Genomic DNA, 26834 nt, shown 5'->3' with positions numbered 1-26834 from the left:
AAAGGAGAATTAGTAAAGCTAATAGAAAACTGTGAGTACCCATTCAGATCAAGGAAGGAATCAGCTGTCTTCTACAGAGTAGAAAACAGGTTTTGACATATCTGTATATTCTATAAAGCACAAATCCAAAAATTAACATAAACTTAGTTGATAACAGTTTTCAGTCATTTCTAGATCACCACTGGCTAATTCTAATAAATTTTCAAGAGAGAGGGACCTCAAAGTGTAATAGTTCAAGTTTTCTTTTGTTGTGAGTTTGGAAACCACTAAGATCAGATTAATACATAATAATATTGATAAGTTAGCAAATACTGTGTGATTACTATTCGCTAAGTATTGGGCTAAGCATTTTAGAAACATTATTTAATATACATACACAATGGTGAGAGATGAGTGCTATTTTTAACCTCATTTTTCAGATAAGGAATCAAGATTACACAACTAATAAGTGGTAGAAATGAACTCTGGTTTAATCCCAAAACTCGTGGTTTTAACTATAACACTATACTGCTTCATATTAATTCCTTCCTTTATTCAACCAAAGAATATTCGTTGAGCACCTACTGTGGCCATGATATCTGGCATCATAAAGCTTAGTTTTATAGTGGATACAGTCAAGAAAAGGGACAATTACAATGAGCATTATGAATGTTAAAATACAATGTGTTGGATAGGATGCCAACATCTATACAGAAAAAAAAATGCTGGAGGTCTAAGCAGAGAATGTGGCAATGAAAGGGTGTTCTAGGCTAGTTAAAAGATAGAACATGGCATGTCTGAAGCTTAGGAAAGGAATCTGGACCACAGATCAGAGATTCATCAGCATTATTTTTTAAGTAATCTTGCAATAATACCTTACATAAGCAATCACATATTTCTGTCACCTGTTCATTGCTGGCAACTACGAATGTCTGCCCAGTTAAGTGCTGCAGAGTGAAGACGGCAGAGATTATCACGAATTTCTTGAATAACTAGTTCTAACACAAATAAAATTTAGAGCACCACTAGGAAGCAGAATCACAAAACTCTTTTCATTTGACCATGCAAAAGAAAGCAGACTCTGTATATGCATAAAGAGACTAGTATCTGCTGTCTCACAGACTAGTGAGGATGTTAAAGGTATCTTGCTTTATCCTTCTACAAGCTATCAGAAAGTAGTAGCAAGGAATTGTACCAGCAAAAGCTTATTTCTCCAGGTGACGTACTACAGTTGGTGATGGCAAGCAAAAAGTAGGATTGAAAACATGCTTTCATAGTTCCAACAAGGTGATAGTTCTCCTGCCTGAGTCATTTTATCATATTGTACCTTTATTTCAGGACTTACATCTACCCTATATTAGTGCAATTTGACATTTGCTGATCATCTTTTCTAGAGCATAAATCACAGGGGCAGGGAATTTGTGTTTCATCTTGGGAGCTTCCACAGTTATCTAGCACTGTGACTGAGGAGTAGTGCACCATAAATATTTGTTCAACTGAAGCAAGGCCATAACAGATAATGGCACCTAGGTGTAGGAAAATGTATAACACTATTTAGCTCTTTGCAAACTGCCACCAGGGAGAATGAAAATCTATCTAGAATTTGCAATTATCGCATTAGTCTATAATCAGCTGCAGACCTCTCTGAAATTTTAATTATAAGATTTTTTTAAAAGTATATTTTCAGTATATGGAAAATGAGATGGCACTCATAGGACAAAACATACTATTTCAATATTTGAAAAAAATTTATCTTCAGATTGTTACTTATCTGGTCCTTAGGCTTATTAAATTTCCACTAGACTAGAGGTTCTAGACTGTAGCTCTCATTAGAATCACAGATAGAACTCTTAAACAGACGCTCCACTCCCAAAGGACCTGATTTAATTGGTCTAGGAAGGACCAGTTTAACCTCCTAGTTACTCTCTAGTGCAGCCTGGGTTGAAAATCACTGTTACAAATCAAGTCCACATTTAAAATGCATATAACCTTGCAACCACATGCATGGAGTTTATAAACATCCTGATCCTTGTAACATGTGGCCTATGGTAAAAGATTTTTTTAAAACTACGTTTGTTTGTTTTTTTTTCATAAATATGACAAAACAAGCTTTGAACCTTTTGCCTATAATTTTTTTAAAAAGCTAACCAGAAAATGCTCAATGATAATCAGAAAATCTTGTGGACTGTTCAAAAGCAGACTGGATTAAGATTTTGTTGGGAAAAATAGACACAAACACAGAAATAAAACCTGCATTTGTCAAAATATATGTTATGAGTTTGTTCGTTTGATTATAACCAACTTAGTATTTCAACAAAAATTACTGAATCATGGAAATATTTGACAAGGAGCTTGGTTCAGTAGGCTGGGAGTGAAAAAAATTTAAAACAATGTATTATTTCAGATGTTGTCATGGCACAGCTCAGAGGCAAATACAGCTTTTCTATCATACTACATACTTCAAGTGAAAGTCTTGTTTTAGCTCTGCCTTCTTGTTTCAGCTCTTATAGCGTAAATAAGGAGTCCTTTTCACAGTCTATTTAGTGCCATGTTTTCTGCATTTTTTTCATCTTTTGTTAGTGAGTCTTCTGTTTAAAACAGCTCCCAAGCACAGTGCTGAAGCACTGTCTAGTGTTCTCAAGTGCAAAAAGTTTATGATGTCCCTTACAGGGACAGTAAGTTTCATTCAGGTATGAGTAATACCACTGTTAGCTGTGAGTACAATGTTAATGAATCAACTATATATATTAAATGAAGTGTCTTCAAACAGAAACCCATAAAACAAGGTTATGTATTTACTGGTTGACGAAAATGTTGTGACCAGAGGCTTGCAGGAACCTATCCTCCCACTAGGAACAAAGCTTCCACTAGGTCCTACTAGGAGCAATGGTTCACTATTAGCTAATTCGGTGTTCTCAGTGACTTTACAGAATATAACTACTATGAATAACAAGAATTGACTGCATGTAGAAATAAAATATAAAAATGACAGGAAGAAAACAGAAATATACTGTTCTAAGGTATATATTACATTATAAAGTCGTATGATATTGTTTGAAGATACTCTGAGAAGATGCATATTATATAAACTAGAGCAGAGATTTGCAAACATTTTCTGCAAAAGGCCAAACAGTAGTATTTTAGGCTTGGTGGGCCATATGGTCTCTGTCACAGCTACTCAACTCTGCTGCTGCTAAATGAAAGCAGCCACAGACAAGATACAAAGGATTGAGCACCTTGGGTTCCAATAAAACTCTATTGACAACAGGTGGTGGGCCAGATTTGGACTATGGATATAGATTGCTGACCCCTGACCCCTGCATTGGAGAAATTGATGGAAAAAAAAAAAAAAAAAAAACACTGTAAAGAGTATAATTAACCAGCAGTGGAGGTACTATGGAATTATATAACATAATTCAAAAGAAGGCAGAAAAGGACCTAAGACAGAAGGGACAAATAGAAAATAGCCAAACAATCTATTTAAACACATGTTTTCTATGTGGATAACAGTATTAAATAGAAATGGTCTAAACACTTAAAAAGCAGAAGTTGACAGAGTGAATCTAAAAAGCATACCCAACTATTAATGCATACAAGCTACAAAAATCCTATTTTACATAGGAAAACAGAGAGGTCATAAGTAAAGCATGTGAAAAGATACCACAATGCAAATACTAATTTTTTATGAAAAGAATGATTAACACCAAGTATTAGTCCCTCACTTAAGATGATTTGACATACAAGTTTTCGACTTTACAATGGTGCAAAAGGGATACACGTTCAGGGAGCTCCTCAACTTACAATGGGATAAACTCACAGCAGATTGAAAATATCATAAATCAGAATACACCTTCAACTTAATATTTTCAACTTGCCATGGGTTTATCAGGACATAACCCCATTGTAAGCCAAGGAGCATCTGTAAGCTTCAGAACAAGATCTTGAAAAATTATATTGAAAAAGGGATCAATATATCAAAGGCTGTAAAAGTCCCAAATGTGTTTGCAAATAATAAGAGAGTTTCAAAAAATCCAAGAAAAAAACTGATAAAAATGAAAGGAGAAACAGACATATCTACAATTATAGTTGGGATATTTCAACAGTCCTTTCTCAAGAAAAGATAAGAGAAAGTAGAAAGAAGTCAATAAAGATACAGAAGATTTGAACACTATCGACTAATTGACCCAACTGACATTTATAGAAAACTGCACTCAACAAGACTAGAAGACACGAGAGAATGGGGAGAGTTCCTCTTGAGGAAAAATGATTCCCCTGCAAGTCATTGGAAAATTCACTTTACTACAATAAAATTCAGTTTACTATATCGATTTTATGCTGCTATATCCACAATCAGTAACTATTTTATATTTGTATAAAGTTTACACTTAATTATCCTTTTTAAGCTATATCCTATTTCCTTGACATCACGCTAGTTGCTCACACATCAAGATTTTTAATCTAGTTCTCCAAGAATTTCACCCACTGACCCTCTCCTCACATTTGTATTAATGAAGTAACACTGATTCTAGAATAATCCTGCAGAAAACTGGTAAGCCTCTGTAGAAGTAAATCAATTAGCTCAATTTAGCCATTACACCACATATACATATTTCAAAATAACATATTGTACTTAATAAATATATATAATTTTTTCTCAATTAAAAAACTGTGCAAAAAATCAGTAAATGAAATTTCCAAAGATTGAAAACTACATCATAGAGACTCATCAAAACACTGGTTATGAGTTTCTATGGTTTCAAATAAAAAGGGAACATTATATTTAAGTTACAAATATGTATTTAAGTTTAAATATTATCTTTAAATTAAAAAATTACAATCTAGTTGCAAAAGTATTAAAAAAAACTCTTTAAAGGATAATGAAAGGGAAACTAAAAGCAAAGATACGGAAGGATACAAGGTTCTACAGGTCTACAGAAGTAAAGTTATTCTTACTTAGGAATAACTTAAGCCACATTTATAAGTCATTGTTAAAACAAAGGCAGCACAGGTCGTTTTCACAAACTGTATAACATTTTTTGGATCGGTAATCACTTTATATCAGAAGATAATGAATGATAAACTATATAAAGCATAAAGAATTGAAACAAAAACAGTAAGATGAAGAGCCTCAATTCCCAGAGAGATGATTTTTGCAAATAGAAAGTTTACAATTTGTTTGAAACAAATCTGAAACATGCTTGAAAATCCAGTAAAATCTACTAAAAATAAAGTATAACCAATTCATACAACCCATATGAACTGTTTTGGTAACACAGAAAACATACTACCCTCATCCATCAAATCGGGATTATTAAAGATATTTAGCTAAAGTTCCTTAAGAAAATGGTATGGTACAGGGAAGGAGGATGAATGAGAAACAACATAAAACCACCCTGAATTTTCAAATATTTTGTCGTATATTCAAAATTAATTTACCTATTTTTTAAAAGACAGAGAGCGGAGCATGGTCCTATATTAAATGGCAGTTTACGAAGATTCTGAACGTCCTGAAAAATAATCAAGATCTAAAGAGAAGGAAATGGATAAAAAAAAAAGAGAGAGGCCAGAACACACGGTACCTAAAGATAACAAGGTATGGACATGGGACTCAGCAGCTAGCTACTGTGTCCCAGGGGGCCTTGTGCCCTCTACCTCCTGTTTTCTCTGAAAACAAATGAGATTTCTTATGCCGCCTTGACTCTATACGATTTTCCTGCTCTGAGGAGACAAACAGAAGAGTGATTCTTCAAAGCTAGAATAAATGTATTTTATTTTATGTTTTCAGACAGAGTCTCACTCTGTCGCCGTGCCAGGCTGGAGTGCAGTGGCACTATCTCAGCTCACTGCAACCTCCACTCCCCACGATTCTCCTGTCTCAGCCTCATGAGTAGCTGGGATTACAGGTGCCTGCTACCACCTGTAGAGACTGGGTTTAGTAGAGACGGGGTTTCAACATGGTGGCCAGGTTGGTCTCGAACTCCTGACCTCAGGTGATCTGCCTGCCTCAGCCTCCCAATGTGCTGGGATTACAGGCGTGAGCCACTGCATCCAGCCAAATAAATGTATTTTAAATCTGGGATATATGTTCCAATTAGCTAGACTCTGAAATTTCAAACTTTAGCCTCAGAGGCCATTAGAACTCTTCCAAAAATGCACAGAATAAACTATCCATGGATCAGTATGTCTTAACTCACTGGTACATGTATAATTTATAGAAAAGCATCAGTAACAATATTATTTACTACTGACAACAGCATGTACAGTACCTTTTGATAAACAATGGAGCACACAAGATCCTTGACAGCAGACAAAGACAGTTCCTGGGCTTCAATGGTAACACTCTCCCGTGTGAGGCCAATTTGCAGTAGAAATGAAATTGTATGCACTGAGCCTCTGGAGTTGGTGAGTGATGGTGCACTGAAGCTTCCATTAGACAGTCGGGCAGAGAGTCCCGTCTTAGGACTTGAACACGGAGAAGCAGTTGGAAGCACAGCAGGAATAGCTGCAGGTAAGACAGACTTCTGGGCTGATGGAGGGGAATTATTTGCAGACATCTGCCTTTCTTTAATCTTTTAAAATAGTTGTTGATTCGTATAGTTGTCGATTCTTTTTCAATGGTTATGAAGTTTTTAAAATAATAGCAGTAAAGAAAATGACTGCACTTTTGGATTTAGCTGAAAACTTCTTTATTTCCTCTTTTAAGCCACTCATGCCAATACTTACAAGTTTTATCAAGGAGTTGAATGCCCAACAGGTCCTATTTCTCTAAATATCAGTCCCATCAAAAAACAGTCTTGTCCGTAGGAAGACAACCAGGGATTTGTATAGGATTTAACATCACTGAGCTATCCTCAGCAGGATAGAGCTGACGTAGCTTATTTACGAATCTATTTTCCTTTCAGTCTGTTCTTGTCTCTTTAATTTCAGGAAATACATATTGAATAAAAGTTTTTCTGTCAAGATGAAATCTTCTTCGTTTAAAAAACAGTAAGTGTTTTGGATTAATCTATTCCGTAATTTTCCTTTGGTTTACTAATTTGATAGGACACCTTCTCAAATGTCCACACCTTAAATCACCTTCTCAAATGTCCTCATTTTCATCTGGGGGTATGAACTTTTCTATGATGAAGTACAAAGCTTTTTAAAATAGTATAGGCATATTTCATTAGATGAATGGGTCCATCGAGAAAAGTTGATGCTTTCTGATATACAGTCAGCCTGGAATGAAATTTTTTAAAGGTTTTTAACACTTTATATTCATTTGACATTAATTTAAAAATAAGAATATAACTTTTTTAAATGACAATTTTTGGTAATATGCTTATAATTCACTAATAAATCCTAATGGGTAGCAATTTTTAGCTAGTTAGCAAAGACTTTTTTTTACTATAGGTATAATTTCAGGGAGAGGCTCAAAAAAATATCCTTCGCACTCTACACTGAAACCTCAAACTTAAACATTAAACATTTTTTAAAATCTACTTTATTTTTAATCAATGAAGACCAAACACTTTTATTTTACAATTACATGACTGAGTTACATCAAAAACAGAAGTGACAAAAAAGAGTAAAACTGACATTTTCATAGACATACAATACATACCACCTCACCACCCAAAAGATGTACAATACTTTCCTAATATAAGGGTATTACTTTTTATATTTAAATACTAATTCTGCCAAAATAGGACTCTTGACTTCCTCTGTTGAAAAATTCCTTTCAGAAGGCTAAGGAAGCAGGAGGGGATATACTGAACAGTTAAATGATCAACAAGTGTGAAAGCTGACATACTTATCACAGGAACATAAGAGAAAGGGATCTCACCATAAGAGATTTCTCCTATCCAGGTCCTAACTAGGCCCAACAATGCTTAGCTTACAAGATCAGACAAGATCAGGCACATCTAGGGTGGTGTGGCTGTAGACCACAAAGCATTTCTAACAGTAAGAAAGAGAACAGTAGGTATAGTTAAATATGTATCATAATTTTTGGAAAGCACAGGTCAAAAAGTTAAAAAAAAAAAAAAAGGTATGATTCCCCCACATGCCTTAGGCGTGAAACAGCTCATAATTGATGGCTCCTTCTAAGTTCCATTTATATACCCATAAATAATTTCAATGAAGAAAAACAGTAAAGCACCCAGTGTGGCTGCAGAGTAACTCTCTGCAGAGTAGTTAATGGGTTAAATTAGGACGAATATGACAGAAGGACAAAAGCACACAACCATAGTATTAGGAATGGGAAAGCTCAGGAAAAAACTGAGACTTAAAAAAAAAACACTTAAGACAAAAGCTTTTATAGCTACTTTCAAGTAAATTATTATTCTATCTTATACAATGTACAACACTTGATAGTTTATAAATGTTTCACATACTTTACCTCATAACTCTTTGAAAGTTGACAGGGTAAAAATCATTTTTGTAGACAAGAAAATTGAAGCACAAGGCGATAATGCAACTTGCCCAGCAGCACATGGCTATTAATAAATAGGTGGAGCAGGAATTAGAAGCCAGGTTTCATACTTTCTTACCCAGTGCTGTCTCCACAGTAACACACTATTTCTCAGAGAACAAGGAACTAAGAATCACTGCTCAGAGGATGTTGCTAAGGTTGAGAAATCACACAGAAAGACAGACTGCTCAACTTGTATTTTGCTTATCTTCTCCACAGTTTTAAACTAAAATGGCAGAAAGGCACTGAGAACTGAAACCTGAGACAAATGACTAAGACTATAACAACTTTACATGAGTTTGAGTCTCTAGGTCCAGATGCAATCCATTCCATACTACTAAAGCAATTCACAAATGTAATCACAAAGCTGACTCCTATAATCTTGGAGAAAGAGCTCAAAAAGACAGATATAATCATGGCCTGGAGATTTGTAGAGAGGTTTCAAGTTCTGGTAGCTGGAGAAACAGGAAAGCAAATTTCAGAAATTACAAATATAAAAAATAATGAAGCAAATGGTTTGTGAATAACTGGAGAAGAATACAACGATCACTAGAAGTCAACCACATTTACATCTTGGAAAATAATGACTATTAAGCTTCTTAGCTGGGAAAAAAATAATAATAGCTTACATTTATTAAGCTCTTACTATCTGTCAGACTGTTCTAAGCACTTTATACATATTACCTCATTTAACCCTCACAGCAACCCATTACATTGTTGAGAAAACAGAGATTTAGAGATTAAAGTACTTGCCCAAGACCACACAATTAGCAAAGCCAGAAAAAAAAGATAGTTTATTCCGACAAAAATAGTATCCAAAATGATTGTCCATGCTATCTTTGTAAGTATGTTACTGGAGTGTGGGTTGGACATTAGTGTAGTTAAGTTTGTTGCTCTATGTCAGCTTAGATGAGGAAAGTCTTTATAGAACTGCCTTGAAACACTGTCCTCAGCCTTATATATTTATGAGATAATAAAGGCATAAAGAATATGCTTATAAAATCCTCAGGTTGAAGAAATCTGGGAGAAATAAACTAAAAATAAACTGAAATTTAAAGGTAAGTGTAAAGCTTTGTATTTAGTTTCCCCAAAATGTGGAATACAGAAATGGTGAAATGTTTACTTGGAAGCAGTTTATATGAGAGGTGTTTATCAAGGCACAAGATTAATTCAAACTGCTAATGGGTGACTAAAAGAGCTAATGCAAAGCTGACGCCCTAGGTCACTGAGAACACATCAGCATCCTTCTGTATACTCCTTGTTACTTAGCCTACATCACTATTATGTTTATATCTATGGTCAACATTTTCAGAGCCATACTGATTTTTTTTTTTTTTAAATCATGCATGTGAAGGTAAAAATAATGTCATGTGATAAAAATGTGCTTAACAAAACCAAATAGAATAAGTGGTTTTCAAATACTTGAATAAGTGTTAATAGGAGAATTGATTTTATTCGGTATCACTGCAGAGAGTAGACGAAAAAGGAAGATGACAGCACTTCTTACTTAACCTCACAGGTTGCAAGGATTGAGCTACGGGGTACAAACTGTCTGTAACAACACCTGGCTAACAGTAAGCGCTCAGTAAGTTTTAGTAATTTTCATAGCAATTAGTTGAAGGAATTAACAACTAAACCTTTACTTTATGCTAAACACATAAAGTGAGATATGACACTTCATTAAATCCTTGCAACAACTCTAGGAGATTTAACTCTATTTTCCAGAAAAGAAATGAGAATTTTAGAGAAGTTGTTGCTTGCCTGTAACTATATAGCTAGTAAGCAACAGAAATGAGATTCAGACTAGTTTCCCTGACTCCAAAGCCCAAGTTCTTTCTACTACTTTATTCCATATCCCACAACCTAACAATGGAACAGGTTGTCTCACAAGGTAATGAGCTCCATAACATATCTGACTTAAGGAGTTTTTATAAGCTGAACTATCACAATAAAATAGTAAAATATCTATGAATAAAACTATATGCAAGTTAACGACTTTTTTTTTTTTTTTTTTTGGGAGACAAAGACTTGCTCTGTTGCCTAGGCTGGAGTACGATCTTGACACTGACTGCAGTCTCTGCCTCCCGGGTTCAAGTGATTCTTGTGCCTCAGCCACCCCAGAAGCTGGGATTACAGGTGCACACCACCATACCTGGCTCATTTTTGGATTTTTAGTAAAGATGGGGTTTCATCTTGGCCAGGCTGGTCTCGAACTCCTGACCTCAAGTGATCTACCCATCTCGGCCTCCCAAAGTGTTGGGATTACAGGCATCAGCCACTCACCATTATACCTAGTAATATTAGCCAAATAACAGTGTTTAATACAACTAATTTATCAGAACTAATTACAACTATTCATAATAAACACTACATATAAAAATGATTTTTAAAAGTCTCAGCATTAACACAAATAGAAGAAACCTAGGAGTTGTCAGATTTCTGCCCGCCCATTGCATCTGTTTTCCCTCTCCTGGTTTGGTTTATGAACCCCAGATTTATTCTGGAAGATGCAATAAGATGTGGGGTGCAAAATATTAAGACTATTAACTCTAATAACTGTAACTTACATGAACCCCTGATATGTTGCTTAATTTTGTCTTTATGCTTCAATTAGAAAACTGAAAGAACAGTACATCTTATTAATTTACAAACTATATACCAATACCAATTACATATGCTTGTTTCTAACAGGGGTACGAGGCTCTAAATAATACCGTCTAGTTGGCAAGCATTTCTAATAGGTTTATTTGGAACATGTCAAATACTCTTTTGGGGAGCTAGCTGTCACATATCCCATTCAAACGAGCTTACATAATCCGTTATCATTGTTAATGGAATCAACAGATAGGATATTAATGGCATCTTGAACCCAGTCTGTCGTATTATTACAGACAAGGTGTCGTATTATTACAGACAAGGCCCTGGAGGTGAGAGGACTTACTTGAGGATTATCTCATGGTAATATCACAAGTTTATCTACTTCCTCTCCCTCTCCTTCCCTTTCCCCCACGCACACATTATCTCATTTTTAACACTCTAATTAGGAGAAGCTCTAACAGCAGTATTTCCATTTAACAAATACTTAATTGAGTACTTATTATTTACCAGACTGTTAGGAGTGATACTGGAGTTACAGAGCAGCGACCAAAACAGACATGGCCACTGCTCTCTCCGAAATTCAAAGTGTGATGTGAGACACAGACAAAACATTCCTACAATCAGCTGGGTAATTATAAACTGCAAGAAGTGATATGGCAGAGTATACTAAGCGGACCCAATTCCAGCTGGGATCTCAGGAAAGGTACCTTTAAGGAAATATTTAAGCTGAGATCTCTGGATAAGCAAGAGTCAACGAAGCAAAGAGACAGACAAAAGGATTCCAGGAAGGCAAAACGCATCTAGTTACTCAATTCTTCAAAAAGAAGCTCATTATTTAGTGTAGCCAGCATTCTTTTTGTACAATACTCAGTAAATGCTAAAGTGAAGAAACAAAATGCTCTTCCTATTTGGAATAACAATATTTATTATAACATGACTTCCCTCCAGTAAAGAGTTTTCCAGGTTCAACTTAGTTTTGTGTACTAGAAATGCTAATGACGTAGAAGGTTATGTCCACACCTCTTGACATGTATTAATATAAGTATTCTTCTACCATGTAAAAGTATGTGGCCTTTTTCAATGCAATTCTGACCAGCATCCTAAAGTCCATGTCCATGTTTTGACACAGGTTTGACTTTGCTTAATAATTGTTCTTGCTTTTATACTGTATATTGTATTTAAAAACTCAAGGATCTATGTCGTTGGTTTTTTAAAAAATCATATTTTGTAGCAATCCCGACAGTGATTTATATATTTTCAAAAATACCAATTACTTTAGATTAACATACTTTTCCTCCTAAGAGCTCACCATTTGCTAAATTGTTTCCTCTAAAACTCTGCTCATCTGGACACAGTGACAGTTGAATCTCAGTCCTTCCACTGTCAGAGAGTACTGAGAGAGCACACCATATTTGCTCTGCTCAGGAACTGAAAAGTTTATCCAGTAATAAGATTATGGACTGCCAGTCTGGCAATGCAAAATGAATCTGTGTTGAGCTTGATAGATGTTCATCTCTGCACCAGTAGTAGCTAAGAAATCTGATTGGCTAACAGCCAATGAGCAATTTCTCACATACTGCCACAATAAACTAACCACAGAAGTGGAAAAAACTTTTTTCCTACATTAAAATGAAAATATCTCATAAGCACAATATCTCAAGTTTTTCCTGAGGGCTACTCAAAGAGATACATATATATACATATATAGCAAGTTCGATTTGAATTACATAATCAGCGAGACTCAAAGTACAATCATCACAAAAGATTGTGAATTATAAGCAGCATTATATCAAATTAAAACTTGTACTAGCAAATAATTTCCCTATATATCAAGCTCTGTACAAGTTGTTTCTTTTAAAAATGAACAATTAACTCCACTATAGTATTCTCTACTTTAGAGTCTTTTAAAAAATGAGAACAAAATGTCCCTTAAGAAAACTGCATTTAAATGACCACCTATTCATATTTTTCTGTATGTGGTGTTTTCAATTCGTAATTTAAAAAATGTAATATCAAAAAGTTTTACTTATTAAGTTCTGTGTGTGGGGCAGTGTTTAAATCCACTAACAGAAAGAAATTTCTATTTTAAAGTGGCTATCTGACGAAAGGCCACATACTCTTAAAAAAATGAAACTTAAAATTTTCTCTAAAAGACTCAACATCATCTAGGATGCTTAAAAAATTAGTTTTAAGATACGCGTTAGCATTCTTAAAATGTGAAATGCTATATGCTAAATTATAGAACCTGAGTCACCCTGAAATGTGAAATGCCATATACTAAATTATAGAACGGAGGATGGAACCTGGCTTGTCAAGGAGTACTCCAAGCTCATGTGCTCAGGCCCACCACAACTGTATCACTACCCACTGAAGCAAAACCTTCCACGGTTTCTGCGTGACACGTTTCAAATCCTACTTTTAGAAAATCTTCTAACTTCTTGGCTGAATGTCCATGCTTGATCTCAATTCGGAATCTAACAGGGAAGGAGGCAAACGGTTCGTTGATAGAGGAAATACTGGCCTAGATCTCAGTCGGGGGAACGTTATGGACGCCTTCGGAAGCAAAGCTAAGGAAAATCAAAATCACTAAAAACCTAAGAACCGCGACATTAAGTAGAAGGGTAAAAAGAAAGGGTCAGAGGAATAAAATAACATTTTCTAGGGTACAAATTAAGGCATTTAAAAGTTCTTGTTCCATTTGTGGCTACGTCTCATAAAAGCTGTGTCGCACCAAGCAGTAGTTCAGGGTGTAACTTATCCTTCCTAATCAAAGATGACACCGATAGTCTTATTTCCTGTGGGGATGGGTGTGGTTGAACACACAGTTACGTCCAAGCCATCAATCTGTGTGTGTGGAAAACTCTGCAGGTCGCGCACACACTTGTCGCTTGAATTATATGTGTGCATGCAGACGGCAAGGCCTATGCCTCTGACTGCGTTCACCTGAAATAAAATACCCAACCGGCAACACAGTAGTATATGTGGTTATTCTCATTGCTCAAAGAAACAGTCGCACTCCTCAGTGTTTCATCTTAAGGAAAACCTCCCAGGAGGGAGCAACTCGGAACAACGCTGTAACTCGCAAATCCAAACGCAGTAGGGATCCTGGGGCGGGGGGCTTACATTCTCCAAGCACCATTTACTCACCCCTTAGAGACGACCACTACGCAAAGTGAGGAAATGAAACGAAAAAGTTCTTCCAAAATTCGGCACTCTGAGTTCCGCGGGTCTGGCTTCGGGAACTAGTTTGGGAAACCCGGGAACGGATCCCCTCCGCGGGGCCGGGCGCGGTGGTCGCCAGCGGAGTGCAAACCTAAGTTGGCCTCCTCGCGGACGCCGGAACTTGGACCCCGCTGGCGGCTGCGGCGGCGCCCCCGCTCCCCCTCAGCCGCCTACCTCCCGCCGCGCGCTCCCCCAACTTCCCGCCCAGCGCGGCTGACGCCGCCCAGCCGGGCGCGGGGTCCGAGCCCTGCCGCCGCCGCCGCGTGCGGTGGGAGGTGGGGGGGTTGAGGGGTGGGGGAGGGGCCGCCGCTGCCTCAGCCCGACGGGCCGGGAGAACAAAGCGGCGGCGGCGGCGGCGCGAACTTTTTCGGTGTCTGTTCAGCGCTCCCCGAGGCGACTACTTACGGTAGCAGGCTCGGCCCGTCGTGAGAAACTCTGCGCCTGCCAGCGTTTGAGTCCCGGACGAGGCGCCAGCGAGGCTTCACGCGCCCCGCAGGATCCCGCCCGCCGCCGGCGCCCCTTCCTCCCTCCCTCCCCGTCCCGTCCTGAGGCCGGAGGGCGGGGGGCCGGGGCGCGCGGGGGACGGGGGCGCGCGGTCGGCGCGGGGCCTGCCGGGAGCTGTAGTTCCTCGGCCCGCGCCCGCCGGGTGGTGGCCGCGGCGGGAGGTCGCAGCTGTCTCTGCCCGGAGAAGGGGCGGCGGGAGCGCCGGGTACAGTCGGGCTGACTCCGCACCTTCAAGTTCCGGGCGACTCTGTGAGCGCGGGGGCACGGGGCAGGGGCGCCGCGGGAGATGCGAGCGTGTCTTTCTGTCAGTTACACGCGGTACTTGGTCCCGCTGTTGCCGACGCTACTGTCTTTTCCTCTACTGCCGTGCACTCTGAGGGAGGCGGTGGCGACAATGGGCCAGAGGTGACAGTTGGAACGGGGGACTTGTAAGCCGTCCAGAGCAGAGAGCGGCTTCCACCCTGAGATGTCACAGCCCTCCCGCATGCTCTTCCCTGCTGCCTGCCCCCGGGGTGGCAGCCGACACCGCAGCTTGGCGCCCAAACCTGCACGTCCCAAGCCCGACGTTCCGGTGACTGCAGGGGTTTTCCCGGTACTTGGTGTTTCCTCCCCATCGGCCTTAAAACGTGAATGTGACCCTACCACCAAAGTGGAGTGCAGTCCAGAATCAGCAAACCTAGGCTTCCACGTGTCTGGAAACACAATGTTAACATTTGTTTGGCTCCAAAACAAAGTGTGACCGTGTCAGGTGAGTGGGGCGGGAGTGGGAGTCAGCAGCATAGAGGGAAAATACACTGTGCATAAATTTTCGATGTCTTATGTGAGAGAAAGGCCTGAGAAGCTGACAGCCATGGTCACAGAAGCCACATGATTCTCCTTATGTCAACATTTTATCCCAAAAGTACTTAAATATATTGCAACAATCAGAGGGACTACAATCAAGAGGGCAGTTTTCTTTCTTCTCTCTTTTTCTTTTTCCCTTTCTTTCTTCTTTCTTTCTAGAAAAGGTTTTACTCTGTCATTCAGGCTGAAGTGCAGTGACACTATCATAGCTCACTGCAGCCTGGAGCTGCTGGGCTCAAGTGATTCTCCTGCCTCAGCCTCCCAAGCAGCTGGGACTACAGGCGTGCGCCACCATGCCCCACTAACTTTTAAGTTATTGTAGAGATGGGGTCTCTTGCTGTGTTACCCAGGCTGGTCTCCTGACCTCAAGAGATCCGCCCGCATCGGCCCCCCAAAGCGTTGGGATAACAGGCGTGAGCCACCACGCCCAGCCAAGAGGGCAGTTTTCAAGAACAGAAAGAAAAATAAACGTAAGTGAGCCCCTACTTTTGATACAAAATCATCACTCTTAATGGATGTCCTTGGATTTAAAGTTAAGAAATGAAAATATTAAGATAAATTATATTAAACATAAGGCAGGTAAGATTGTGTAAAACCTTGATTATTTAAAAAGCTATTTTAAAAAATATTTCTGAAACATTCTCAGGAATTGGAAGTTGCTAAATGTCTTACATCCAGCAGTATCTAATTCAGTCTTATTATACTTTTGTTATTAGAGTCCTATTCAGCTATTCTTTTACTTTAAAATTGAAAGTAGATTTACTCAAGTTTACCTTCTTTTTAAAGAACTCTCTCTTGCTTAACTTTGCCCTTTTCTTCCTTTCACTTCCCAACAGACGTTTTAGTCCAGCCCCAAATTTTGCCTCTCAGCAAGATTCCCAGGACCTCATTGGAGCAGTTTACAGCCAGTCTTATCTCACTATTAACTTCCATTTTCTGCTGTAGTACTTAAAGAGACAGAAGTTACTCTTCCTAGATGTAACTTTTCTAGACAATTCAAACTGCTGTTATACAGAGATTTAAGTATTTGTGGGCATATGTGAAAATAGAGATATATAATATATATATTTCATTTTATTTCCACTGTTCTACTTCTCTTTTTAAAAATAAAACGGTCTCCTCCACTTTGGGTAACTCTTTCAGCACATTTGATCAAAGAACTATTTTTGTATCTAATTTTTTGCTTAACATGTACTACAGTTTCCTCAAGGTGTTCCATTCCTGTTCTGAGAGCATTACAGAGATAAAGATTGGATTTAATAAGTAAGTGTATTACCATGTGAAATGTTTTAATCCTTGAGAGAAAATATAATCTGAATGCTCAAAATGGAAAGGATTTTTCTTCTTGGTGATGTTTTATGAAAATGAGCTTACAAAATTGCTCTTCTATGGCTGCAGTTGCAGACCTTGTCCTGCATTATTGGGTTCCTTGTACTTAATGACACACAACATAGCCATTCAAATATGTTACCTCGCGCAAGCAAAGAAAGTCAACACTCTTGTGACTTGAGATAACAGAGGCATCTGATTTAGAAACCTAAATACAGGGGGAAAAAATGATCTGCCCGCCGCAGTCTCCCAAAGTGCTGGGATTACAGGCATGAGCCACTGTGCCTGACCCTTATTTTTATTTATTCATCATTTAGCACAGTGCTCAATAAATGTTGATTAAATCAGTGAATTCTTTCATTAGGGAAATTGATGACAATTTCCAGCTAGAGGAAATTGTCATCATTTTAAAACTTCAGCTGGTTTTAATTTATAGAATGTGGTCACTGGAAAATTATTTTGTGTTTGTGTCTTTTTCCATGACCTTGAAACAGCTGAAAAATTCGAAAAAGCATTTGGGTATCAATATAGAGTTAGTAAAATAGTTATGGGAGAAAATGCTTTAGGCTGTATTTCTTTATCAGCAGACACGTACATGATGATATAGTTCTCAAAATGTCCTTTCTCAGTTTCCACTGCCATTATCCTAGTCCATATCTCACATCTGGCTTACCACAACAGACTTTTAGTTGGTCTCCTAGACTAGCTCAAACTGTTACATCCTTGGAACTGTCTTATCTGATTTGAAGGCTATCAATAATTGTTCTGTGTTCTGATAGCCCTTGAGAGATAATTCTCATGTGGCGCAGCAATTTTATTGTGGATTGAGTGTTTATCAGATCCTCCTGGGATCCCTATCTGCGCTTCCCTTTTCTGAACTTGAAGAAGACCAGATCTTTTATTTATTTATTTATTAGTAGAGACGGGGTTTCATTATGTTGTCCAGGCTGGTCTCCAACTCCTGTCCTCAAGTGATCCACCAGCCTCAGTCTCCCAAAGTGCTGGGATTACAGGCATGAGCCACTGCATCCGGCCTTTATTTTTATTTATTCATCATTTAGCACAGTGCTCAATAAATGTTGATTAAATCAGTGAATTTTTTCAATATGTCTTGATGATAGTAGTTAGGCTAGTAGTCCTAAAGTACCACATGATAAACTCTGCAATTGTTCCCTATCACCTACCTTACCACGTCCAAATTCTTCTGCTTGGGTATAAAGGTTATTAATAATATCTGTTGTTTATTGAACACCAGCTCTGGGCCAGGCATATTCATTCATTTTTATGTAACTTTCTCTATTCCATATAACTCCTCCCTTTCCTTTATTTGCACTTATATTTAGCTTTATATAATTTTACACTTGGTTATATTACTATGTTCATATATCTGCATATATATTTCCCGTATTTCCAGTCTTAGTGCATAGTGCCACCATCTATTTAGTCATTCAAGACACAAACTACTTGGTCAGCCTAAACTCCTTTCCCTTGTTCTCCAAATCTAATTGGTGATCAAGTCCCATCAATTTGATACCATCATGTTTCTTGAATGGTATCTGTAAATATATATCTGTGTATATATTTACAACATAGTATATAATCAAAGAGAAATGTAATAAGGATGGCTTGACTAAAAAGATTAGGAAAATCTGGTAACTAAAGGGAGAGGTTACTGCGTATGTTTCACCTAGGATTTCATATGCAGTTCTTAAAAGTGTATATTCAGGCCACTAGTGGTGGCTCACGCCTGTAATACCAGCACTTTGGGAGGCCAAGGTGGGCAGATCACTTGAGGTCAGGAGTTTGAGACCAGCCTAGCCAACATGGCAAACCCTGTACTACTAAAAATACAAAAAAAAAAAAAAAAGGCTGGACGTGGTGGCATGCGCCTGTAATCCCGGCTACTCTGGAGTCTGAGGTGGGAGGATCAGGAGGATTGCTTGAACCTGGGAGGCAGAGGTTGCAATGAGCTAAGATTGTGCCACTAGGTGACAGAGCGAGACCCTGTTGCAAAAACAAAAATGAATATTCAGATAATTTGCAGTAAAAACCAATTACTTTAACCACTTCCAATAATGTCTATCTTTGTGACTGCAAAATAAGTTTCTCCAGGAAAGAGTAGGTAATACATAAATGTGCTCATCGATTTTAAAATCGAATTAACATTAAATTCCCTTGAGTTATGGATTATTGCTTTTATTCTAGATCTTATTCAACTGAGTATTACTTTTAGAGTTCTCTTTTATACAAAAATTAGATGGATGCGGGCTGGGCACGGTGGCTCACGCCTGTAATCCCAGCACTTTGAGGGGCCAAGGCGGACGGATCACCTGAGGTCAGGATTTCGAGACCAGCCTGGCCAACATGACGAAATCCTGTCTCTACTAAAAATACAAAAAATTAGCGGGGCATGGTGGCGAGCGCCTGTAATGCCAGTGACTCAGAAGGCTGAGGCAGGAGAATCACTTGAACCCTGGGGCAGAGGTTGCAGTGAGCAGAGATTGCGCTATTGCACTCCAGCCTGGGCAACAAGAGCGAGACACCGTCTCAAAAAAAAAAAAAAAAAACCCAAAAACAAACAAACAAAAACATATTAGCTGGATGTAGTAGCACGCTCCTGTAGTCCCAGCTACTCAGGATACTGAGATAGGAGAATCCCTTGAATCTGGGAGGCAGAGGTTGCAGTGAGCCGAGATCATGCCACTGCACTCCAGCCTGGGCGACAGAGTGAGACTCTCTCTCAAACAACAACAACAACAAAAACAAACAAACTCTTAAAATACTGTAAATTGGTTATAACATGTTTAAAAAGCCAACGGAGGAAGAGAACAAAGATGCTACAGACCTGAATAGGAAGGGAGTATTAAAGTTAATTATCCAGCCAGGCGTGGCAGCTCATGCCTGGAATCCCAGCACTTTGGGAAACGGAGGTGGGCGAATCACTTGAGCCCGGGGGTCTTGAGCCTAGGAGTTCAAGACCAGCCTGGCCAACATGGTGAAACCCCGTCTCTACTAGAAATACAAAGATTAGCCGGGCATGGTGGCCCGCGCCGGTAATCCCAGCTACCCAGGAGGCTGAGGCAGGAGAATCACTTGAACTGGGGAAGCGGAGGTTGCAGTAAGCTGGGATTAGCTGGGATTGTGCCGCTACGCTCCAGGCTGGGCAACAGAGGGAGATCCTGTCTCAAAAAGAAAAAAAAAAAAAAAGGTCCTACCAGGACTGACCAAAACAGAGGAGTTGGGACTCCCTTCCTGGAGTGTGGAAATTATACCAGCCCAGAGGAACCAGTTAGAAGAAAAGGGTTGAGATGCGATTTCAAAGACAGAGTACAATCTGGGCTCTGCCATTTAGTAGTTTTGAGCTACTTAATCTCACTAAGAATCGATTCCCTTACATGTAAAATGAGGGGGGAATAATTACCTTTGTGTTGTTGTGAGAAATAAATAAATAAATGTAATGTATTATGCATATAATGTCATCTACCTTGTTATACACCAGGATTCCACCATTTAACAAGCTGTGTGACCAGGGGCAAATTAGCCTCTATGTGCTTCAATCTCTTCATCATCAGTTAACCGTGATGACAGTAATTCTTCCTCCATGAATTATGGTAAGGATTAAATGAGATAATACATGAAAAACACTTTTTAAAAAGCCTGGCACACAGACAATGGTCAATAAGGGTTAACTATTAATATTGTTATTCATGCAAAAGAATTAGAGCTTTTCACATCTCTGTATCTCCTCCTGTCATTTGGCAGCACAGAGAAAGAAAAGTTGCTAAGCTTGATTCTGTGGAGGGATATTTAGAAAGATAATAAAGAACAGAAAAGCAACAGGAACTTCTATGGTCATAGAATGAGTTCCTTTTTACATCATCAAAGGAAGATCTTACTGCACAGGTCCTCAAGTGACCAGAAGCTATCACTGTGACATTTTCTGTACTAACAGCTTGATGTATTCTATAGAGGGGTTAAAATCACTAAATAGATTTATATCTGTTTATTTTTAATATAGTTAGTCAGAATATAATGACCTGAACATTTTACTGTAATTTGTACTTTTATCATGACACCTCAAATTTCAAAACCTTAAGTATTTTCAGAAAGAATTCTGACCATATTCCCCTAGATTTTAAACTGTTTCCTTTAATGTTCTTTAAATGATGATGGCTAATTTAGCTGAAGGTGAATTGATTTTAATTAGGTTGCTTGGTTTTTTTTCCTAGATTCCCCTTGAAATTTTATAGTTCTTGATGTATTGATTCACTAAACATTTTTGAGAGGCTACTATGTACAAGACATTTGATAGGATCTATAGGTAAAACATCTCCTGTTCTCAGGAATCTGAAATTTATTAGCTAAGCTATTTGAAAATCTATAATACGGATAAGAGAGTTAAAAAAAAAAAAAAGCAAGAAACAAAATAAAGGGTTAGAAGATGTCAGGGAAGTACAAGATATATCCCTGACCTGGGGAAGACTGCATGGAAAAGGAGGATTTTTGCTGGGCCTGGAAGAAAGAATAGGATTAGGAAACATAGGGGAGAGGAGTGGGAGAAAAAATAAATTGGAAATTCTAGGTGGAAGCAATAGAGCAAGCAAAGGCACACAGATGTGAAGACATTGGGCGTATTTGTGGACAAAATAGTTCACTTGGGCTGAGCCATAGTGTATGTATTTTTTCCCACACAATTGTTACAAATGGAGATATAAATAAACTGTAAAATTCACTTTTTATTTTATTATTTATTATTATTTTTTATAATTTTAATATGGAACACTTCACGAATTTGCATGTCATCCTTGCACAGGGGCCAGGCTAGTCTTCTCTATATCATTCCAATTTTAATATATGGGCTGTGGAAGTAAGCACTAAAATGCAGCTTTTAAAAGTGTAGAATTGACTGGGTTTTTAGTATATTCACAAAGTTATGTCACATCTCCACTATCTAATTTCAGAACATCTTCATCACCTCCAAAAAGAAATCTATTAGCAGACACTCCCTATTATTGCTATTAGTCTCAGAGTTGGCAGGCCCACCCCGTGGGTTCTGGCGGGAGCCTTCAGGCAGAGACTCCCATATGCTTGCTGTTGGAAGCCCCTGAAAGGGCATGCATGGGAATGGTGAGTATAGAGGGATACTGGCAGGGCACCTAATGCATCTGCTACATAGGGCTTGGATGTCTGTCTTACAGATCTGCATCTGTATCTTTGATCTCTTTCTATAAGCACCTGAATGTCCCACAGGAAGACCACAAATTCAGAGTGTCCCTAATTGAACTCATCTTTTCCTTGTAACCTGTTCCTCTTCCTATATTTCCAATCTTAGTGCATGGTACCACCGTCTATTTATCCAAGACAGAACCTACTAAGTCAGCCTAAACTCTTTTCCCTTGTTCTCCAGATCTAATTGGTGATGAAGTCCCATCAGTTTCATACCATCATGTTTCTTGTGTGGTATCCCTTTTCTTCTTTTCCACTGCTACTGTCTTAGTTCAGGCCTTAACCAGCCCTCACCTGGTCCACTAAAAGGATGCTCTAAGGTTTCCTACCTCAAATATTCTCTTCTGTTAATTTTAAGAATTGATACATATGGTGATAACTATCTCCCCTCTGCTACCTGGTAAGACCAATATTCATTCACTTTAAGTTTCTCCTCTATAAGATGTTTCCTGTCCACTCCAGGTCATATGGGAATCATTATTCCTTTCTTTGTGCTCCCGGCATGATCCTTCATAGCACCTGTGACACTGTATTGTACAACTATTTATCTTACTAAACGACATGCTCCTAGAGAGCCGAAACCATAGTTAATTTATCCATATATCCATTGCAGAGTGCCTTGCACAGTATTAATGCTCTACTGACATGTTTGAGTACTAGAGATTTGGGAATCATTGCATAGGGTAGAGAATGAAACGATGGGAAGGGATGAGATTTCCCTTAGGGAAGTCCAGGAGCAGGAATTACATTTATTGAGATCCTACTCTGCTGAAGGAAGCAGGACTTCAGGTTTGGCCCCAGAGACTCTGCACTTTTCACTAATTATATAAGGACTGAAGAAGGTCCATTCTATTTGGCAATTACAAGTTAATTTGTTAATTCTGGTGAGAACAGTCAGGAGAAGATTGACGGCCAAAGCCAGACTGCAGTGAATTGATGGGGTAATTTTTAGATGAGAAGAGGACACAGAGAGTACACTGGTGATTTTCATATTTTCAGATATCAATAACCAATAAATTTGTTAAATTTAAAGCAACACTTCAACATCACTAAACATTAGGGAAATGTAAATCAAAACCATAGTGAGGTATCTCCTCGCATTCATAAGGATAGCTATTGTGAAAAAAGACAGAAAACAACAGGTGTTAGCAAAGATGTAGGGAGATTGAGACTCTTGGGCACTGTTGGTGGGAATGTGAAATGGTGCAGCTGCTATGCCGATTCCTCAAAAAATTCAGAGTAGGGTTACCATATGATTCAGCAATTCTACTTCTGGGTATATATCGTAAAGAATTGAAAGCAGGATCTTGAAGAGATATTTATACACAAATCTCCATAGCAGCATTATTATTACCTCACTTATGTGAGATATGTACTTAGAATAGTCAAATTCACAGAGACAGAAAGTAGAATGGTGGTTGCTAGAGGCTGGGGGGAAGAGGGAATGTAGAGTTATTGTTTAATGGGTGCAGTTTCAGTTTTGCAAGATGAAAATAATTCTAGAGATGGATAGTAGTGATGGTTGCACAAAAATGTAAATGTGTTTAATGAACTGAATGTATTTAATGTTAAGATGGCAAATTTTGTGTTGTATTTTACCACAATGAAACAACAAGAGAGCAAGTCAATAAAAGACAAACCCAAGAACCTACAAGTGATTATTCCCAAATATGGAGGAAGAATGTAAGATTAAAGATCTGACTTTGATGAAATATAATTGCCTTATTGACAACATTTTTAAAAATGTTCTCCTTTTGCAACAAACTGACCAAGCATAATCATGGACAGGCATTAATATGGAACCAGCATTTGGGAACTAATGGTGTAGATTACATTAAAAAATGGAAGTGAAGGGAAAGACAGTAGTAATTAAAGGAGGTATCAGGTCAAGGGAAGATCATTGCTTGTCGTTAGCCTACTGCTTAGGCTGTACACTATATACTGTGATGAATCAAATGTTTCTCCATATTTGTGGCAGGCACTAGGTTGAATAATCATAAGGTATGTGTTTTTAGACACAGTATTTTTCAAGAACTTATTATACTACCAGGTGCTTGCCCTTTAAGGATTATATTATCATAATTTTTTTATACCTGCAAAGGATATGCTAAGGATGTATGCATGTGTGTACTATAAAATAATAATATTCTGTAGCTATCTGTATAATTGAATGAAGATTAATATGTAATTGTAGCACACAGAGATGTTTTATAATTAGGCTATGGTCTATCCACTTTACCAGGTTTCCCTCATATTTTCAGTCTCTCAAAATCCCAAATAGGCTGGGATTGATATCCTAGCTACTCAGGAGGCTGAGGCAGGAGAATTGCTCGAACCCGGGAGGCAGAGGTTGTGGTGAGCTGAGATCGTGCCATTGCACTCCAGCCTGGGCAACAAGAGTGAAACTCCGTCTCAAAAAAAAAAAAAAAAATTCTGAATAATAATTGTTATTTTCCTTTATCTATGGCTTATTTTTTTTTCTTTTTGAGACGGAGTCTTAGTCTGTAGCCCAGGCTAGAATGCAGTGGCACTATCTTGGCTCACTACAGCCTCTGTCTCCCAGGTTCAAACGATTCTCCTGCCTCAGGCTCCCGAGTAGCTGGGATTACAGGCATGCGCCATGACACCCAGCTAATTTTTGTATTTTTGGTAGAGATGGGGGTCTCACCATTTTAGCCACGCTGGTCTTGAACTCCTGACCTCAAATGATCCGCCTGCCTCAGCCTCCCAAAGTTCTGGGATTGCAGGCATGAGCCACCGTGCCCAGCCTATGGCGTAGTCTTGAATGTCATTTATTTAATTTGTATCCCTGATTGATGGTGATTTTCTCCAATTGAAGAATAGAATTAAAAGAGACCGTTTTTGCCTTAGAGTGGAATGAAGATGTACAGTTCTCTTATGGCCCCTCCTTTTTGCTTATGAAATTTCCTCTTGGCCCCCTTTCTAAAATTACTACTGTGCTTCTTTCTGATTGTAATACAGATCTAACACTGTTAGAAGGAAATTTTTTGGAGGACTAAACAAAGATATTATAAAAGGCAATTAATTTATGTTCCTTTCTCACAGATCTCTAAATTCAAACCTTAGTGTTCTGCATAATAGGTATGTGATTTACTGAGTGAGAACCATGAAAGATCAAGGTTTGGGCAGTTAACAGAAGGGTCTTACTGACATTCTATGCTGAGTAATTTAAGCTTCTTTTTAAGGGAAATTTAGGTATACTCCTAAATTTGATTAGGTGCTGCTAATCATGAGCTCTGCTGAAATGCTTTCCCAAACATTAAAACTGAAGATGGATTTAGATCATCTAATTTATTATAATCTGAACAATAGCGTATATATGAACCGTAGTGTCGAAGGGATTTTTTATGACTACAATCTGTACTAAGTATTACTAAAACGTTCCAAATACTTTGTGAATGTTTTCACATATAAAAACAAAACATAAATTCATTCTAAATTTAAGCAAAAATTAGATATTTATAGGAGCATATGTGGTTTTAGGGCCGAATTTGAGTTATGGTGTTATGTTGCAACTTTCTAACTATTGTTATGGTTAATAGCTATGTGTGTCATAGCCAACCTGTTTTTAAAATAACTGTTGCTATTTTCTGTGAATCTGTGTCATTTTTATTTGCTTTATTAATGTTCTATTTTGGACCCTGTGGAAAGAGGTTTTAGAACCTTTCTTCCTCTTACTTGACACTGATGGGTCTAACCTGAGTCTTAAAAGCAAACTTTTTGTTTGTTTGTTTGGTATGACTTGAAAATTACTCTTAGAATGATTGTTCTTTCATGAAAAGTCAGAAAGAGACTAATTAACAAGCACAATTAACATTATAAGATTGACAGAAAGGATGCTTTTTCAATTGTCTGATAACAATCTGTGTAGCCTGATAGTAGGAAGATATCACAACTTCATATCTTTAAAACATGGATAAGTAGAATATAACACCGTAGAAAATCCACAAATACCCTAAAGCAGAAGACAACTGAGTGCCTTTGTCTTGACTTTAGATTATATTAATTTACATTTTGGCTTTTAATTTTTTTGAAAAAAATTTCCCTTTCCCTCTTCTACTAATGGATATGATATTAGATATATGATTAAAGGAGACAAAAATACAAAAATGAATATTGTGCTTAAAATCTACAGATAAAATACTTTCAATGGTATCATTTTAACTTCAGTAAAAGCTTTCCTCAACTTATTGAAAGTTAGATTTTAATAGCTACTTAAATTTTCTCCCCTGAAACTATAAAAGCCTGTAGAGTAAAAGTACACTGCCTGCAACTGAATCAGCTTTGCATGGCTTTGAACAGATGACTTGACCTTGTACCTTAACTTTTTTATCATTAACAATGAGGATAATAATAATAATAATATCTCTAATCATACTTATTTATAGAATTAGGTCTTAAAAACACATTATTGACACACTTAACATCTCTGATCATATTTTTAACTTACACCATAAACATTTAGTAACTCTGAAGGAAAAATTCTTGAACTAACAGCTTTTTATCTTTCATGTTCTATCATTAATATGTTGCAGAAGGCCAGGTGCGGTGGCTCATACCTGTAATCTCAGCACTTTGGGAGGCCAAGGTGGGTGGATTGCTTGAGGTCAGGAGATGGAGATCAGCCTAGTTAACATGGTGAAACCCTGTCTCTACTAAA

General features: G+C 38.0%; 1 protein-coding gene and 1 non-coding gene across 5 annotated transcripts in view; both read right to left on the bottom strand.

The window, feature by feature from the left end:
• Nucleotides 1–14834, bottom strand: part of PRKD3 (protein kinase D3) — a 78814-nt gene extending 63980 nt beyond the window's left edge. Inside the window, exons 1-3 of one of the 4 annotated variants that reach the window (XM_033176012.1) lie at nucleotides 14657–14763; nucleotides 7805–7917; nucleotides 6246–7197 (exon numbers count right to left, since the gene is read on the bottom strand). In XM_033176012.1, the coding sequence (XP_033031903.1) occupies nucleotides 6246–6533 (288 nt within the window). In that variant the 5' untranslated portion in view covers nucleotides 6534–7197; nucleotides 7805–7917; nucleotides 14657–14763. Of the gene's footprint in view, nucleotides 1–6245; nucleotides 7198–7804; nucleotides 7918–14176; nucleotides 14411–14656 lie in introns of those variants that run through there. The other 3 variants (XM_033176010.1, XM_033176011.1, XM_033176013.1) reach the window with 3 other exon arrangements.
• Nucleotides 14835–21695: 6861 nt separating this feature from the next.
• LOC117063086 lies at nucleotides 21696–21802 on the bottom strand. Its single transcript, XR_004428713.1, has one exon. It is a non-coding gene; the product is annotated as a U6 spliceosomal RNA (small nuclear RNA).
• Nucleotides 21803–26834: the final 5032 nt, after the last annotated feature.

Source organism: Trachypithecus francoisi, unplaced genomic scaffold (assembly GCF_009764315.1).
Source record: "Trachypithecus francoisi isolate TF-2019V2 unplaced genomic scaffold, Tfra_2.0 Lachesis_group17, whole genome shotgun sequence".
NCBI classification, from domain to species: domain Eukaryota; kingdom Metazoa; phylum Chordata; class Mammalia; order Primates; family Cercopithecidae; genus Trachypithecus; species Trachypithecus francoisi.
This window is presented reverse-complemented; position numbering and strand designations above follow the sequence as displayed.